Source organism: Temnothorax americanus, unplaced genomic scaffold, assembly GCF_048541705.1.
Source record: "Temnothorax americanus isolate GAGA-0224 unplaced genomic scaffold, ASM4854170v1 Scaffold18, whole genome shotgun sequence".
NCBI classification, from domain to species: domain Eukaryota; kingdom Metazoa; phylum Arthropoda; class Insecta; order Hymenoptera; family Formicidae; genus Temnothorax; species Temnothorax americanus.
Genome location: NW_027509318.1, coordinates 2,413,188 through 2,431,886, shown reverse-complemented (window position 1 = coordinate 2,431,886; position 18,699 = coordinate 2,413,188). Strand labels below are relative to the sequence as shown.

The 18,699-nt window shown below is 45.0% G+C and overlaps 1 protein-coding gene and 1 long non-coding RNA gene across 3 annotated transcripts in view; one reads left to right on the top strand and one right to left on the bottom strand.

Annotated features, from left to right (window-relative positions):
* Positions 1-7,545, bottom strand: part of Cwo (transcription factor cwo) — a 45,795-nt gene extending 38,250 nt beyond the window's left edge. The window contains exon 1 of the mRNA XM_077404126.1: positions 6,882-7,545. Coding sequence (XP_077260252.1) covers positions 6,882-6,946 — 65 coding nt within the window. The 5' untranslated portion in view covers positions 6,947-7,545. The remainder of the gene's footprint in view (positions 1-6,881) is intronic.
* A 663-nt stretch (positions 7,546-8,208) lies between these two features.
* LOC143896332 (uncharacterized) lies at positions 8,209-18,243 on the top strand. Of its 2 annotated transcripts, none has more exons than XR_013256616.1 (3): positions 8,209-8,735; positions 15,384-15,588; positions 15,917-18,243. It is a non-coding gene; the product is annotated as an uncharacterized LOC143896332 (long non-coding RNA). The 2 variants fall into 2 exon arrangements; XR_013256617.1 differs by lacking the exon at positions 8,209-8,735 and adding an exon at positions 13,065-14,460.
* Positions 18,244-18,699: the final 456 nt, after the last annotated feature.

Sequence of the window (18,699 nt, the reverse complement as noted above, 5' to 3'; positions counted from 1 at the left end):
TATATATATATATATATATATATATAGCACGTATACATTGCACGATGATTGCGCACGAGCCTAAGGCCTGTGTGTACCGTGTACTTCGTACGACAATCCCCGCGTTGTTGATTCGCGTTTGTATATTTGCAGGAAATTGAAACCCCGTTATGTTACGGCTGATAAGAGTCGACGACGATGACGACGCAGCTATTTTTCTTTTTCTCCCGGCGTAACAGGTAATTTCCATGTATTCCTCCCGAGTAGACAAAAAAATCAGGAGCTATAAGCGATATTTCAAGAAGTGAGAAGTGCATAAAGAAATATACAGGGCGTCCACTTGTAATGAATTTTTCCTAATTAAAATTATATTCTTGACTTGTGCGGGTTAAATGGAAAAAACATATGTAACGAAATTATTTTTCTCGTTAGTACGGTAGATTTAATAGATTTACTTCCCTAATCGCTTTTCGATTCGTCCCTAAAAGATCCAGCACGGAACAAAAAACAAAGGAAAGTAATAGTTCCGATTGATCTTATATTAACCCTCCGTCTGTATACGTTTTTTTTTCTGCACGTTGGAGTGCATACGTGGGTCTGTCACGTTTGACGCTATTTTTCCTTGCCTTAAGATATTTAGAAAAATCTGAAAAAAAATTCACAAATATAGACGTCTACGTTGTAATTGACGATTTTATAGTCATTTTGATAATCATCGTTCATTTAATATTTTCTGGGCAGGCTTGCAAGTTTCACAATTACGAGCGGATATCATTTTGGCTCGAACGCCGTAGATCCACGTATACAGACGGGAGGTTTAAAACGAATATCGCGCATCGCCACGCATAATATATGCTCCATCAAGGACGAGGAGAAAAGTGGCTGCCGAAGGAGGTCAGAGATTCGAGGGAGCATTGCTTTCAATTTGTATCGCGCAATTTAAAAGGGGGTCTCGTCTCGTCTCGTCTCGTCTCGCCGTCATTACCGTCCTACGATCGCGAAGTGATCGTGGGTCGGATAGAGAAAAATATTTTCTAGGGGCGTGTATGTGAAGATGGAGAAAGGAACAAATCGGCCAGAAAATAATCACGATAAATTATCGTATCGCGATATTTTCCAACGATTATATATAATCTGCGTCGGTCTAACGATCTTGTAGCGCGACTATTATATATATTATATGTATATACGTATATATAAACGACCGTCTCAAAGAATTATTTATTTATCAGTGATTTTATTGATGCGTTTTGATTTATCGTTTGTTACTTTATTGCGCCTTTCTTTATTTCTCGCTTCTCGTTTTTACTATTTCAATGTCAATATTCTCGTTGCCAGACAGATAGGATCGTCGCTCCGCGTTCCATTCGTCACGATTATACCGATTGACCCTTGGAGTCGCGACAGCAACCGAGGACGGCGTTGTAATTCCAGAAAAGATAACGCACGTTACACACGTGCCAAGATATATACAATTGCGTCAAACCGCGAAACACAACACTGTCGCAAGAAACGGAATTTACATTCTAAGCAAAAAGTGCCCGCAAGGCGCGCAAACGCGCCGGCGTCCGCGACAACAGTCGCGGTAATTATCGCAATTTGCCGCGCTCGTATGGAAAATGAGTGTCCGGGGATATTATGTCTCCCGCGATGGAAGTAACCGAGAGATTTTACCGTCGCCGCGTCGCGTCGCACGTGGAGCTCTTCACGCGAGCGCGCACACTTCTAATTTATGCGCACGCTTCTTTGAATATGCATAATTGAAACGCTCGCAGCAGGGGGCACGTTTGCGCGTGACGTACGTTTCACCATGTGTCATTATATCCCCTTGAGCTCCCACACACAAGTGTCATTAATTTGCGCGGATTAATTCTTCCGGCAAATGGCTTGTTTATCGGTTTCTTGAATCGCTACGATCGACCTTCGATCGACGAAAGAAACGTGAAGGAAGCTTGAGACGTGACAAGTATTTCACGTGACATTATCCTTTCTTAATAATCCGGCCTGCTGAATTTTATTTATTTATACATATATGAATTTTATTTCTATAAGTAACGCAAACTCTCAAGAGAACACATCGTTTTTTCGATACATATTTATTACTTCTAAATGAGGGAGCTCGCACATATCTCCGAAAAATAGATTGAAATATATATATATATTGATAGCTTTTCAGCTAATGCAGGTGGACCATAAAGATAGTATAAATCACTAATTTATCGCGTAACATTTAATTCAGGGACACGGCGAATTATTCATATTTGCGAGTTTTTCTCCGTCAAAAAAAATCGAGAAACGGTCCACAGAGAGGAGAGAGGAAACGCGCGGTCGCCGGTGGCGCGTGCTTTCGAAGGTCGCTGACGTCGTGGAAAACGACATGTACCTATAATATTTCCCGTTGACGGTATATCGAACGGCATAGATAATGCCGCCGAAATACCTATAGCATCCGCCACGATCTTTAATCGTCCCACGATCCCGTTCAGGTCGCGGTTGGTTTCCATGACGCAGGCACTCCGTCCCGTTTGCGTCATCCACCGCGCACTTCGTCGCGACGACGTACGGTACGTCGCGTGCAAGTACGACGACCGTTGGCGCGTAGGTGTTTTGTTAGCCGATATCATCGCGATGATCCGCAGATGAACTTGAGCCCGAAAATCCGACGCTTTATCTAACCGCCCCCCCCGGGGCGCCACCCCCTCGAACCGCCAGCTCGAAGGTGAGACGAGATTGCGACGCGACACGAGACACGAGACATATTTTCGTTAAGATATATTTTCAGACTTGAGAGCTCGAATCTTCGACGGCGAGAGATAGGAATCTATATATACAAGATTGAAGTACAATTGCGCGACGTTAAGTGACCCTAGTCGATTCACGATCTTCAACGCGCGTTTCGATCGTTGAATTTCGAATTGAAATCCCCATTAAAGTATATACAGTCGGTCGTATTTGAAATTCAGATGAGAAACGTAAATATATTTATATGCCTGTTCTTAATTCCTCGCTGTTCTTAATTCCGTATATGTTTGTTAATTTTCACAGCTTTATACAGCTCGGAAGCTATTAATTATCCTCGCAACAAATATACGCGTTCTTCTCATTGTCGGCACGAGCTCCGACACCTGTATGCAACGTTCGCGCTATACTTCGTATTGCCCCAAGTGTGCACTAACCAGTGCAGGTGGTCGGACGTGCGCACAACCGTGCCATGTGTTCAAACGAATACCGTACGCAAAGACAGCCGTCTACGCGAATCGAAGTCGATTTGACGCGTCGATGAATGGTCGACGTCGAATACTAATTGACATTTTTGTCATCTTCGACCTCGTCGTAGTGTCATTTATGTTAATTGTGCAATTATAAATATTTCTATATAAGATTTCTATTTCCACTTCTTGGTATATAGAGGGTGGACGGTGAAATTAATAAATTATTATTATTTTAACATTTCTATTGCAAGGCCAGTTCTATATAAAATTGACGCAAAATTGAAAAGCACGGTATATACTGCATATTCGATATAGAATTAAGGAGAGGGAGCTAATAGAAATATTCAGAATTGTTCGATTAACATAACGTATGATGAGGTCGAAGATTAGAAAAATAAAAAATTCATCGGAAAAACGCATTGATATATCAAAATGAAGTCGAGTCGACTAATTATTTCTGGCTGACGGGAGAACGTATAAGATGACGCACGAATAAATCCGTGCAGATCGACCGGCAGAGCGTCAACGACCGACGCGATAGCTCCGTAAGATGCGCATTGTATATAGAATTGTTGAAAGAAACGGCCGACTTTTACCTCGCTCGACATGCACAAGTTGCACGTAAAAAAAGAAATTAAATCAACTTGTAAAAACTGACTCGTGAGAAGGTAATTATTTCCCAAATTAGTTCTTTATCACGTCCTGACTTCGCGCGCCGGCCCCGAGATAACGCATAACGCGCATAAATTATACTAATAAATCCACAAAACGCGTGCAGTACTAAAAATAATATCTAGATAATATAAGTAATTATGTACCTAACGGGCAATTGACAGACGATGCTCCTAAAAAAGAGCGACTTATCACCCCACTGCCTAAAACTCGAATGAAACCCGCGCGATACCGCGGGACACGCAACATCAATGGTTTCCTCTCGTACGCCGATCGAACACGCGCGTGTTCAATTAACGCCCGATATATATAGAGAACGCGAGCAACGAGCCCCTAGTTTCTATCTTATCTCGGGCGCGGCCACGAACGTCATTCGATGGTGCGTTTTCAGGGGGAAATACAAAACACATCTACACGATGTCTAATTAGCGGGAGGAGATCGCTTCGGCGAGGGAGAGGGCGGAGGGGAGAGAGGAAAGAGAGCGAGCTCGCGGCGAGCGTGAAAGAAGGGAGGGGACGCGCGAATTAATCCGGAGGCCACCTGCGTGTGCGTGCTTCGTGATAACACGCTATCGTAGCTTTCCGTTAATCACGCGATGTCCCGCGATAACATCCCGACGCGACGCGCGACGTCGCGAATTTCCATAGCTTTCCGCGACACGAATGAAACTCGCTGCGCCTTCGCTTACTCATCTGACGGAATGACCGAAATGTGATCGGCCGTCTCCATGCATCGCGACGACCGTGACATAAATTTTCCGGGAGATTATCTCATCGTTATCCTAAAATTACGCCGTCGCCGCCGGAAGCTACGACAATACGCTTCTCCATTTGCGTTTTAAATTGCAAAAATCATTCATGAGGATCGCCAAACGGAGAGACGTTGTACCGAATGCTAACGCAACATTGCGATCTAGATTTTGCGCGCGCACAAATCGCGCAAGCGAAATATATCGGGTCGAAGATAGAAGAAACGCGGGCCAATCGCGACGGTCCCTCCCGATAAACGTGTCGGGAAGATATCCGTGCTATGCGTGCGTGCGTGCGAATCATTTGGACGAGCTGCAAATTAAAGGCACAATAACTAGAGGCGCCGTGTATTTCAATGTCCGCGAACGTGTTACGCAACGAGCGCGCGTGAATAAGCACAATATATATAATATGCAAATATATATATTTTTTAATATAATAATCCACTCGCGAGAGTGCATCAGAAGCAGACGCGTGGCGAGAGAGAAAAGGGAAAACAAGTGCGAGAGAGTACCCCGCCCCGCATTGAACTCAAGGAAGAATCACATCGGCGCGACTCCGCGCGATTAAATATTATAATTTAATTCTCCCCGGCGATAACGAATCTAGGACAAACGGAAAATAAGCGAATTCCACGGAAAAATCGGCCCACTTACGTCTCGCGCCACCGGCCTGACGTTAAAACCGACCGACACGCGCATCTTGTTTTTTTCCTTTCCTCGCCTCGTCACTATGCGCCGTATTATACCGCGTTTCCACGCGTCGGATTTTTTCCCCCGTATTTCGTAAAAGAGAGAACTCTCTCGTCTCTCGCGCGACCTCGCTCTCGCGCGGATTGCGAAACGAGCAACGACACCGTCGGTCGGGGATCTCTCGTCTTTCACGCGCGTGCGACGCCGTGTAAAAAAAAAGGTGTAGGATGACTCGTACGCACATCGGGTCAGCTGATTTCCGCGCGCGAGACGAACCGCGTCGCGACAAAACGCGTTCGGCGACTCGGCCGTTTATCGCGCGCGAGAGAAAGGGAATATTTTTCCCGATCTTTTAATCTATATTACATCCTCGTAAACAATAACGCACGCGCCGAACGCGACCGTCGGCCTTTAAATCGTACGCAAAATACGATTTAGTGGAACACGTTGCCGCGCGCGCGCGCGCGCGCGCGCGCACGTTATTAATATTTATTCCGCCGCCGCGTTATTTATTCGCGTTTATTCGCAATATATCGGCGTGCGCGCACATTTGCGTCATTATTTATTCTCCGAAGTGCACACAGACCGTCACACGTATGGAAACGGTTCGCCGCTCCGGATAAACAATTTTAAATCCATCTGACTGAAATACGAGAAAACGTGTGCAGTCGCACCTTCTCACGTGTACGTGAATTATTCTTCTTTTATTTCGCAACGAATATAATATTGAATCAATCGCGCGTAACAATTACAATTGTTAGTGGCTATATTCAGCTACACTGTTAAATTCGTACACGGAAAAAAAAATGATAAGTGTCAAATCTCTTAAATCGAGACTCATATTCTCGTATATAAGCGAGAATCTATAATCTTCTTATAAGAATTTCAACTTTTTATTTAAACTCCTTTTTCTTAATTAAACCACGTAGATAAGATACCTTCGTTCAAGCAAGCTTCCTTCGTTTAACGTTATTTATATCTCATTTCAAGATTATAGATTCTTGCTTACGTACAAGAATATGTGAATCTCGATTTAACGCTTCTTCTTTTTCTGCGTAGCTATACACTATCGAATTATAACTTGAACTTGTAAGTTTAACCATTCTTAATAGGTTGCCACACTGTTCCTATTCAATGTATGTCGTTAATTCAACTAAACGCCAAACTGACGAAGTCAAAATAATAAATTTCGACAACACACGCGGTAGTCAAAAATAAAAAAATTTAATTTGATTCAAGGTACTCAAGATACTGGAGTTAAAAAATTTCATTCTTTCATATTTAATATAGGGTTAAACGTTAGTTAAATTTTCCACGTTCGATCTGGCTGGCCCGATACGACGTGACGCAACGCATCAAATTTGGCGGGAAAACTTTACCGGGGTTTCCTCCTCCTTCCGTGTCTCTTAAAACGGAATCCTTCGTGGACGAAAAAGGGATCGCCAAGTCGCGCGGCGCGTGCCCGATTCGGAGGCGGGGGGAGCGGGGGGTGGCCACGGTTCTTTATAAATACCTGTACGCGTCGCGCGCACGTGGCGGGGGAGGGGGAGAGGGGGGGGGCAAAGCAACAACTCACCTCTCGTATTTCACCTGCATCGAGTGAGCGGAGGTGTCCTCCCAATAATTCTGCGTCTCCATCATCCTGCCGCATAGAACACGGGCGGTGGCGAAACCGCGTTCGCGCCGCGCGCTTACCGCGACGATCCGCTTCCGCCGCTCGCCGCTCGCCTCCCCGCCGGGCGCGTTATCGCTCACGCCCCGCGAGAATCCGCCTCGCCTCACGCGCGCGCGGTCACGCGACGCGTATCGCGAGTCACGAGAGGGAAAGACGCGGCAGGGTTCTCCGGCTCTTCTCTCTTCCTCCGGTCGCGGGTTGCGGAAGCTCCGCTCCGAACTCGAGAGCTCGGCCGAATCGGGCCGGGCGCGGGGATCTTCCGGCACGACCGACCGAAGGCGCCGGAAGTACGCACGCACGCACGCACGCACGCACGCACACACGGCACGGCGCGACACGGACGAGAGATGCCGACAGCCGACGTGGGATTAGGTTAGTTTCACGTCCGCGGGCTCACTGACACGAGACGCAAGACGCAACTCGCGCGCGACGTCGAGACTTCGAGACTCGAGAGAGGCGGCCGGCGACGCACGGCGCACGGCACGGGAACGTTCGCCCACAGTCCACAGTCACGACACTCCGCTCCGCTGCTGGCTCCGAGTCCTCAGTCCGGCCGCGCGCGCGATATATCCGTGCTGGCGCCCTCTTAACTCTTTCTCCTGCCCCCCACCCGCCCGCCCTCTCGTCGCGCGAGGCGCGCGCTTGCACCGGGCACCGGTTCACACGTCGTTCACGATTCGCACGATTCGCGCCTCGTTTTTGTCCCCCACAGGGCGATCGCGCCGATCGAAGATCAGCCTTCCAACCTCCACTTTCCTTGTTATCGCGGTAAATTCGATTCGGCTCTTCTCGGCTTTTCTCTTTTCCTTTCCTTTCCTCTCCTTCTCGCTTTCCCCCTTTTGCCGCGTCACTTTTGCTCTCCCGACGAAGGTATGCGCCCCGATTCCCAGTTTTACGATCGCGCCGTTCGTCTACTCCGCCGCTTCTTCTTCTCGCGTCGCTCGAGGATACACGGCGGGGAGGACAAAATCGTCTCTCTCTCTCTCTCTCTCTCTCTCTCTCTCTCTCTCTCTCTCGAGATGGAAGGTGACGAGACGACGTGTTCTCGGGTCGTCCCCGTCGCGTGGACCGTCCGAAAGAAAAATTCCGCGCGCTCGAACGTGGCCGGTGGCCGGTGGGGCTCGGCAACGTGACGCTGATAAGGCCGTTGACTCGCGTCCGCGACCGCGAAATTCCGCGATGCTCCGGCCGGGACCGTAATCCGACCGCGCCGCCGAGTACTCGCGCGCGCGCGCGCGGACGTGCGGACGTGCGAAGGCTTCGTCACAAGGTCCGAGGGGTAACCCTCTCCCCCACCTCCGCCTCCGCCACGCCGAAAAAAGATCTCGCGATAAGCGCGATAGATTCGCGCTGAACTTTCGCGAGAACTTCCGGACGTAGATGCTCGACGTCGATCGATCGCGCGAATGTAATGTCCTGTCCTCGGTGTCGGTGTGTCTCCCGATGATCCCGATATGTATCTCCGTTTTGCACCAAGGCGGAGCCAGATCTCGTTCTCGAGTGGTAAACTGATTAAATTCGCAACGCGCTGACGACGATACACGCGCGGCGCGGATACGCGGCGCGTCGTCACCTCGGCGGGGTTATTACGTGTAATCGCGCGAGCGCGAGCGGCCCTGTCTGTCCGCGCGACGCTCTCGCGATGAATCGTGGGTTTTGGTGGGAGCAAATCCGGAGCCGCCTCAGGCCTCAGGTGCGGCTGCACCGCTCGCGGAGTCGGGCGCTCGCCGCTCTCCGTTTCGTCTCGCGCGCGAGGTGTGTGTGTGTGGACGTTGAGCCCCTAATAATATCGAATTAGCAGCGATGTATCATCGAGCGAAAATTCGTCCGATAAAATTCGATTATAAGAGCAATATGAAATTTAAGTGTTGTTAATTTAAAATTAATCTATGTTCCCATATGATTATATAAGATTTATGAAACTTAAATGTTGTTAATCTAAGATTAATCTATGTTCTTGTATGATTGAGATTAATGAAACTTGATTATTGTTAATCCAAGATTTATCCACGTTCTCACATAATTGTAAGATTAATGAAACTTAAATGTTGTTAAACCAAAAGTAATCTCTGTTCTTATATAATTATGAGATTAATGAAACTTAAATGTTGTTAAACCAAAAGTAATCTCTGTTCTTATATAATTATGAGATTAATGAAACTTAAATGTTGTTAAACCAAAAGTAATCTCTGTTCTTATATAATTATGAGATTAATGAAACTTAAATATTGTTAATCTAAAATTAATCTATATTCTCACACGAGGATTAACGTCAAGTATATTTGATACCTAAATGTGAAATGTTGATATTATTTAATCCTTGGCGTCAAGAACAACTTTGAGAAAAAAAGTTTCGACAAAATCTTCAATTAGTCATCCTGGGATTTCTCACATCCTCCGGGTAACGGAGATAACGTTTATCGATACTAAAGAAATCTGACATTGACGAAATCTAGTAAAATGGATACACCAGCAAAGTGTATATTTCTTCTTGGAGCATCAGTGAAATAATTTTTTTTTCATAACCACCCATTTCTAGAGTAATTTGTTTTTAAGAAATATGTTTGTTAACTGATCTTTGAATAGGATAAGTACTCATAAAAAGTTCTCCCGAAAGAAATCGGGTATTAACGAAAACTTATACAAATCACAAACATAAATTTATAAGCAAGAATAATATTTCTTCGCTACACCGAGAAAAAAAATTTCTACATTTTGGTAAATATTAGCTTGCATACAACTGTGACTCCATTTACTAAAATAAAGAAATATTTCCTTTTTATTAGTATGTGCATTTACTGACAAAAAAATATACCAATAAGAAGGAAAACTTTCTTCATTTTGCTTCCTCATAAGCTTTGTTTTCGTAAAAAAAAATTTTTTTTTGTTTTTCTGAATGTGTTCAAAATGTTCTAAAATGTCGAAAAATTGCAATTTAAAAAACCGTCTGTCCGTATGTATGTATGTGTGTGTATGTGCCAAATTTACCGAAATTTTTATAACTCCAGAACTAATCAACCAAATCTTAACGAATTATATATGAAATATAGGGGTAGAAAAAACTGAAGAATATAATAGAATTAATAAAAATTGCTAATATATATATAATCAAGGGGTTCTTTTCTAATAAAATTTTGAATTTGCAGAAATGTTTGTTTACGCTTTAATTTCCGCAAATTTGGAGATATCGATCTATTTTATTATATTTTTCAGTCTTTTCTACCCCTATTTCATATACAATTCGTTAAGATTTGGTTGATTAGTTCTGGAGTTATAGAAATTTCGGTAAATTTGCTCCAACTTCCGCAAATATTGAGATATATCGGGCTTCTTTATAGTTTTTAAGTGCGCGAGTAGAACCCTTTGCTCACAAAGCTTCCTCTGTGAGAGAGCCAAAAAAATAAATACTAATAATTATACATTAAATAAAATAAAAGCTTCCTCATATACATTGAATTTATACATTAAATAAAATAAGCTTCCCGCGTAATAATGAGGAAGCAACGTGCAAGTTTGGAATTTGCACCTTTTTTTTATTAATAAATGCAAGAGTCACGGTTGTATGCAAACTAACATTTACTAAAATGCAGAAAATTTCTTTTCTCAGTGTATCTTCACATTTGTAACCATATTATATCTCATTCGTTATTATTTCTTCATTATTCGTTGTGAAATACAATAATTGGCGAAAGACAGATCTCGACTTTCTCTCTCCCTTTTTTCTCGCGAGTAATATACCGGATGACTGCAAACCGTTCTGGCGTCGCGCGTCGGGAAAAAAAAATCATATAACGTTACACGTTACGCGAAACGATATCGGGAAACTGTTAGATATATACGAGCGATATTACTCATCGGCGCATGAATACACGATGACGGCGCGTTCGTGGGATCGCGATAAAGTCGGCGCGCGTTCTCGACACATCACGTGTTTGCGATAATTGTAACGATACGGTATCTGAAAATAGTTTCGACGAGATGCGCGCACACATGCGCGACCGCCAAAACAAAAACAAACATCGAGAGAAACACGCCACTACGCGCTTGCTGCATCGCGTACCCGCATCTCATCGCGATATCGTCGTCGAGATCGCAGCGGGAATAATCGTCGTGCGAATGCTCAACTACCAGTTATCGCAATTGTCACTCGCACTTTAACGGATATAATTCATTTACAAATCGCCGATTGGTGAAAATCGAAAAATCGAGACAAAAAGAATGAATGGAAAAAAACAATGACATTCCTCAGATTTTGCGAACAATAGCGCGTTAATTAATTCGATACCGTGAGGCATATTATCTACATATGTAATCTAGGCGAGTGAAAATGATTCAGATCAAAGTATAAATGCGCTAATAACGCAAGATGACATATAATAACGATTGATAGGGAGGTCTGTTGAATTGCTGATTGGACTTGAAAAGAAAAGTAACGCGCGTTCTTTTGAAGTTCTGCGTTTGGAGATAATATCTTTTTCAGGGCACGCGTTGTTTTCGTTTAATTTCCCGCAAATACGTTTCCGTTGCTGATCGCTGATTGCCGGAGTATCGCGATATCATTACTCATCGCTGTGCAGCGTTTCGTTATTGAGCGCACGCGTGCGAGGCGCGAGATTCGCATTGGATTTATCTTTCAAGTATATCTATACGAGGTACACGGCAAGGTATACTCCTCTACTGCAAAGATTAATGATTACGCAAAAATTTTCACCCATTGCCATTTATGAAAAGAATCTCGTTGCGCGCCGAAAAGTAAGCCGAAACATGCTACTAGCTTTTCAACACTTTTCAGCACAAATATTCGCGTGTACTAAATTGTATTCACATACATATTATATCAATAATGTTATTAATTTACTATTTAATAAATCTCCGATCTCGCGTAACTTAAAGCGTAATGTTATATAATTTTGCTGGAGTAATTTAAGATCAAATTATAATATGCAAGAGAGAAAGTTGACATCTTTCTTTCGTACATAAATTATTGGCGTATATATTTGATAAGAAATGATATAATTTTTCAAGTCTAGCGAAACTCCTAAACCTACCTTTTTCTATAATACGATACCGTATCGCTCAGAGATCGATGCAACGTGTTTCGTAATATCGGTGACTTTGAAAATCGATCCCCGATATATCGATCGGTGCATCTCAAATCTCGCGATTCCATCCTCGAGAACGAGCATCGAGTAAATAACATTCGAAACAAATCTAATTATCGGGATTATCAGGACGAATGTGATACGAAACGTCGCAATTCCAGGATATGTTTTCCTATAGAAGGAAAACAAAAATCTTATCAATTAACCCTCCGTGGTCACACCTATTTTTTCAAACAAGGAAGTCACTCTGGGTCATTTTGACCCGAGACGAACTTTGATTTATCTACCGATAATGTTGAAAGAATTCTCGAATGCACTTGCGATATTGCTTACTTGATTGCTATAAAAAAAGAAGTGCCTCAGGAATTTTTAACATATAAAAAAAATTCGCAAAAAATTTGTTTTTTAACGGTCTCTACCTATAGAGGATACTTCAAACTCTTGTAGATAGCGGACCAAGCACTATATTTTAAGCTAGATATTTAATTGATATTTAGATCCAAATAAGGTTGGGTCAAATTGACCCAGTGTGACCACGCAGGGTTAAAAACATTTTTGTTTCCTCAATTTCGAAAGATTTTAATAATTAACAAAAAATCAATTTTGCAGAATACGGGCGATAGTCAGATTCTTCACGAAAGTGTAAAGCCCATATCAGACTACGGATTGGGATTGAGATTGGATTAAAATTTAATCAATCGAGATAGAGAAAACTGACCTCAAGTTTAGCGAACTTTGCACTGATTGGGCAAATTTCAATCCAATCCAATCTCAATCCCAATCCGTAGCTCGATACGGGCTTAAGAGAGAACGATGCGGTCTTAAGATCGAGACAAAGTAATGGATAAGAACGCGCCCCCCAATTCCGTCTCGAAGGGATGCTTAATCCGCGAAAAGAAAAATCGCGTTGACCATTGACAGATATAAATAGCGAAAACATGTTACGTACCACTTCCAAGAGTTCCGAGTAACGTGCGAGCGCGGTTTTCAAATAGATTATCGAGCCTCGACTGCGCGGCACGTCGTCGCGTCCCGATGATGCAAATACACCGGGGCGATGTAAGGTGCAGCCCGCGCGCGAGGAAAAAAAAGAGAGACGGAGGGGAAAAAGGAGAAAGAGAAAGAAAAATATCACAGCTTTCCAGGTGAAAGTCTCCGCCGTCGAGGGGGTGAAGCGGGGGACTCGCGACGCTACTGACCACTGACCAAAGACGTGCGGAGCGGAGCACGGGTTCTCGCGTCTCTCGGGGTAGCGGAGGGTGTGCGCGGGGCGCGGGAAAGGGCGCGAGGAAGGTGAGCTGGCCGGAGCGGAGCGCGGAGTGGGAAACGTGCGGCGGTTACCACGCTATGCGACACGTGCGCGTGACGTCACCGGGCCGGTCACGCGAGCACCGTGTGCTCCCGATCACGTGTCCTGTCACGCGCTCGCCGCTCCACCCCTCCTTCTCTCCCCTCCCTCTCTTTCTCTCACTCTCTCTCTCTTTATCTCTCCCCCTCTCCTCACCGCGGCCACTCCGCGTCTCCGCCGGCCGTTGGTTCGCCTTTCTCGTCTTACGGCGGCTGCTCCTTTCGAGCGCGTATGCGTGTACGTATACGTACATGCGAAACTCGCTCTCTCGCGCGCGCGCGCGCGAACCCGATTACGCTCCAAATGCATGTCCCTTCCCACCCCTTTGCTCCTCCCGCGACGCCAATCATTCCGAGATGGCATGCATTCTGCGATTGTCTCGCGACTTCGGACGTCACGCCGCGCTTCGCGATGATCTCTCGACATCGAAGGCTCCTCTAATCGAGCTGTGCGCGTCTCTGCGTCAGATAAAAAAAAAAAAAAACCGAGCATGAACCATTTAATTTTAGAAATAATTTATAGCTTTTTCTACACGTGACGTAAATAAAAGTCTCCCGAGGTTTGTTTTGCCCGTATGTAAATTTCGATTAACGCCGATAGGCCTGCAAGTTGTTTGTCCGCGGCGCGACATATTTAGATTATTGTTTTTTCGCTTTCTGAACATATACATTATTTAGACTTTGCACGTATCCGTCATCGTCAATGTCAATTTCGAGTCTCTATCTTGTTTAACGCTTGCTGAAATTTTCATTTAATCCACGCTCTGTTCGCTATACGAGCGAGGGCGAGGAGCGTGACGTCGGACTTGCAAGCATCTTGCAACGTAATGCGGCTCTGTGAAAGAACGATCGATCGCGCGGGCTCGGGGTATATAAATATGACGAGCTCTAAGTTTGTGCGCGCAGCACGTGCAACGGCCCGCCCACGCGAGCACCACTATTTCTGGCGTGAGAAATTCTATTGGGGCGAATAAAGGGTCGGCGCTTACGTCCCGTCCGTCCCGGCCGACCGGGGGAGGCAAGACTTTCAGGTTCAAGTATACCTGGGGAAGGGGGGGAGAGAAGGGGGTAAACCGGGAGGAATGCGTCTTGGGAACGCGAGGATCTATCGTCAGGGCGTTGTCGCTTTGCGCGCGAGGGAGTCGAAATTCCAGGACGAGAAGGGAACGTCGCCGTGACGACGAGTTATAAACGCTATAATTACGCGCCGTTATTGCGAGCGAATGTTCTAATTCGCCAAGGACGAATTAAACGAGCGGACGGTTTTGCGATGATCGACGGAAGGCTCGGCATTCCTAACGCACTGTTCAATATTAAAAGATGAAATTTAAACCAGTACCTTGAGCTAGATATTAACATCTTGTTTTTAACTGCCATATGTGTGTGTCGAAATTTATTGTTTCCACACGGAACAGTATTACTTTAAATTAACGACACAAGTATCGAGTAGGAGCAGTGCGGCGATCTGTAGGAATGATTAAAATTCAGCATAATTTGACCGCGAATTTAACAGGTCACGCGCCGGATGTATTTATATTATTTGGCATTGTCATTTTCCGAATTGACAGTCGACTTTCGTTACGAAAACTTAAAATCGTATTGAACTGTTCGAATAAATGAAAATTTTCCATTTATGGTGAAATGAATAGGTCTCCGTTGTTGCTCGTTTAACTGCAACTTAACGCACGTCGCTTCGAACGCCATCACCTAATACGTTTAACGTTGATATTCGAGGGAATCGCGTCAGGGGGAACGTCACCGTCCTGATTTAAAGGCACGTCGATATTTATTGCCGCGCGCATTCCTGCCTGGCTTTCAAGCTAAAAAGTCACGTAGCCTGGGACGAGCGGCCGGGCGGCGCGGCGTTTAAGCGGCGCATAATTTCATTCCGATCGGCGCGTAGAGGGCCTCCGTCGGGCGCCGACGGAGGAATTTAAATTGGCTTGTCTCACAGGCAGGATCCGGTCCCGGAACTACAGGTTCAACAGCTGCTCGCGTACGCGTCAACGTCGAGGAAAGCGCGCGTGGCGAGAGAGGCCGTGAAGCGAAGCCTGACGATGGCGAGGATCGTTTCGCTTGAAATGCGAAAATACCTATATAGTTGCACAAAGTTCGCCACGCACGGACAAGAACGGCGAGAAGAACCTTTGCGAGCAACGGTTAGCAAGATTTTTTTAGAGATGCGTTTTTAGCGCATGTTATAATTTAATGTCTGTCAGTATACGCGGATTGTTTGTATTTGTGTTGGTTAAAATTTTCTTGAATTTAAAATAAAAGAAGTTTTTTTTAGCAACGCTAAAAACTTTGAATGAAAACTTTTAAAAATTCTTAAATTGTCATATTTACACATTGCAAAATGATTAATTTTTACGTATAGAATATCTCTCCCGATTTTCTACACGTGTTGCTAAAATAAAATATTAATTTCTAGAAATGTGATAATCTTCTAGAAGTCTTTGATTAAACGTATGAATTTTTTTTTTTCAGAACTTCTCGTACGCTTAAACATTATCAAAATCGGCTGGATTGACTGACCCACTTAACGGTGCTAAAAATATTACGTGCCATCTAAGGATTAATATGTAAGAGCGAATATTTATTGTGAGACATTGCACAAATGAAAATTCCTCGCGACGATTCCTCGAATTGCAGGAATATTAGAGAACGTTTATGAATTTTTCGCGTACCTATCTCGCTTTTTCCCCGAACAAGCGCTCGTCTGTAAGCGGACCGGAAGGGTTGGACTTATTCGTCAGAGCGAATTGAATTGCTCAAAGGTGGTCGCGTGTGCGTCGCGCGCGTAATAGACGAGGCCGGATCGAGAATAGCCCGTGGTTGCCACAGATCGCGTTTATTTTCACGTGCGCGTCGCGCGGAGGATGAGTCCAGCTATTTTCGCAGTCGGCGGCGTCGCGCGCGCCTCACGTTCGTATTACGTTCGCATATACGTCAAGTTCGTACCCACCTTACTTTGTCGCGCGGCTGCCGAGACTAAAGAGAGATCGCCCCTTTCCACTTATATCAAATTCCCGCGCTAAATCTGCGTCGTTCTCGAATTCTCCGCTCCGCTGCAGCGAGAGCGAGAAAAAGCGCGAAAGAGAAAGAGGGAAGGAAGAAGAAGGGAGCATATACAATTCATTCGATCGCGCGTATAATCGATGCAACGCTCTAATTTTCGCGTGGCTATTTCTGAATCCGCAGCGCGTATCGCGCTGCGGAAGAAGGTTCGCTGCATTCACAACGGGAGTCTTTTGCCATCCGATCGCGAATATCTAGAGCGAACGCTTTGCGTTAATGATTTAAATCAACTGACGTATAGAGACGCGAACGAATCCCATTTCGTTCGCTTAGTGTTATGGCAGTTTACTTTCACCTTATTATCGCTTTCCTAAAACTGCAGTGATATTAATCACAGATACTTTCCCATACAAATAGATTATATCGTTATCAAGAGTGTGTGAGTGTTTGGTCTAAAATCTTACACCGCGTTAAATTCGTGGTGCGTTAAATTATACCAAATCTGAGTCATTTTTAACCATTTCTATACGAGTCACCGCTCCTACTCAATATGTAGCTAATTTAACTGAACTAACAAAGTTAAAACAATACTGTTTTGTGTTAATAAATTTCAACACGCATGATAATTGAAAATGACAAAATGTTATCTAGCTCAAGGTATTGGTTTAAATTTCACCCTTCAATATTTAATAGCGTATCGACTTCTTAGGGCGAGGAAAAGTGACGCGGAGCGTGATGCTGGGCGAGCGAAGCTATATTTGTGCGGGATCGATGCGTGACATAACGATGCCCGGCTGTTCCGCGCGAGCGATTATTCATCGCGTCCACCTTTAAATGACCGTCCTGCGACGGGTGTACGGCGCGGCGGCTTTACTTGGTTTACATAATCCCGGCAAAATGCCGGCGCTTTCTAGTCCGGCGCGTGTCGCCCCGCGGCCTTACGCGGCGCTTTCGAAACGAACGGAAACGAAAAAGCTGCGCGTGCCGGGGCAGCCCCGGCAGCCACGACCGCTGCTCTTTTTATCGGGTTTATACTTTTAATTACCCGTCGAGCTTTAATCTCGCCAGCGCCAGGCGGCCTGCTTAATCGCGTGGAACTTGACACGCGCCCATACGAAAATTCTGCCGATCGACTATCTCGGTGCGCACAACAAGTTCTCTCAATTACTCAACGTGTGGCTGGATATTTTTTGAAAAACTTTTTCCACAAATACGATATTTTTTCGTGTTAAATGTTTACAATTAAATTTTGAAGTTCACGAACAAGGAATAAATATCTACATGGGTACTCTTCGCAATAATAGAAAACGTTACGTACAATTTGTATTTATATAGTTAACACGCTTTTTATGTAGATAAAAAAAACGCCATTTACACACAGCCCATCCGGTGATAATGAAACGCGTCTAACGGTAATAAAAAGTGTCAATGTGTAATTATTGATAACGGTATCGAGTTATATATATGAGAAGATATATACATTTCGTAAGTCTCTCAGGAAGGATCAAAGGGTTGGATGAATCTTGCTCGAGGGCAAAAGCGTGCTGCTCGCCGCTAAATGCAGCGCGCGAACATGCATTCTTCCCCCTTCTCCGCCGCGCCGCCGACAGCGGAATCCGTGTCGACCTCTTCGGTGGAACAAGGTGCGCTTTGCAATTCCGAGCGCTCGTTCGCGCTCGATGCGCGACAGGTACGGAACACCGCGCCGCGGCCGTTGCGTATCGTGTCCTCGTTAGATTATATACCTGCGTTGCATTCCGACGCGGAGACAGAAAGCGGAGGAAAAAAAATGCGAAGGAAAGAGAAGCGGGAGGGAGGGAGGGAGGGAGGAAGGGAGGAATAAATATTATTGGCGCACACGATCGAGGACGGTTTTTCACAGGCACGTGCTTCCGCAATCGTTCTTTATTACTTATCGTCAATTTTTTATTATCGTCAAGAGCTGGGTTTGAAAATAATTGTTCGAGAAAATAAGGAATCGTATAGGAGCACAAAATTCCTTCGTGTCTAAATCATCTTTTTGCGCAAACGACACCTAGTCAAATTTAATGAGTCTTATGGACAAATAAATTTGTCGCGCCGCGAGCGTCTCGCGAGATCGAAAGATCGAACATACACGCGCGAATCGGAAATATTTAAGCGCGTTAAGACGTTTACGACGGCCTCGCGATCGCGCGGTCCGGACTATTTTCCATCTACTTTCCCGTATTATGCAAGCCCGCGCGAGCACGCGACGTGCTCGCGGGACGCGG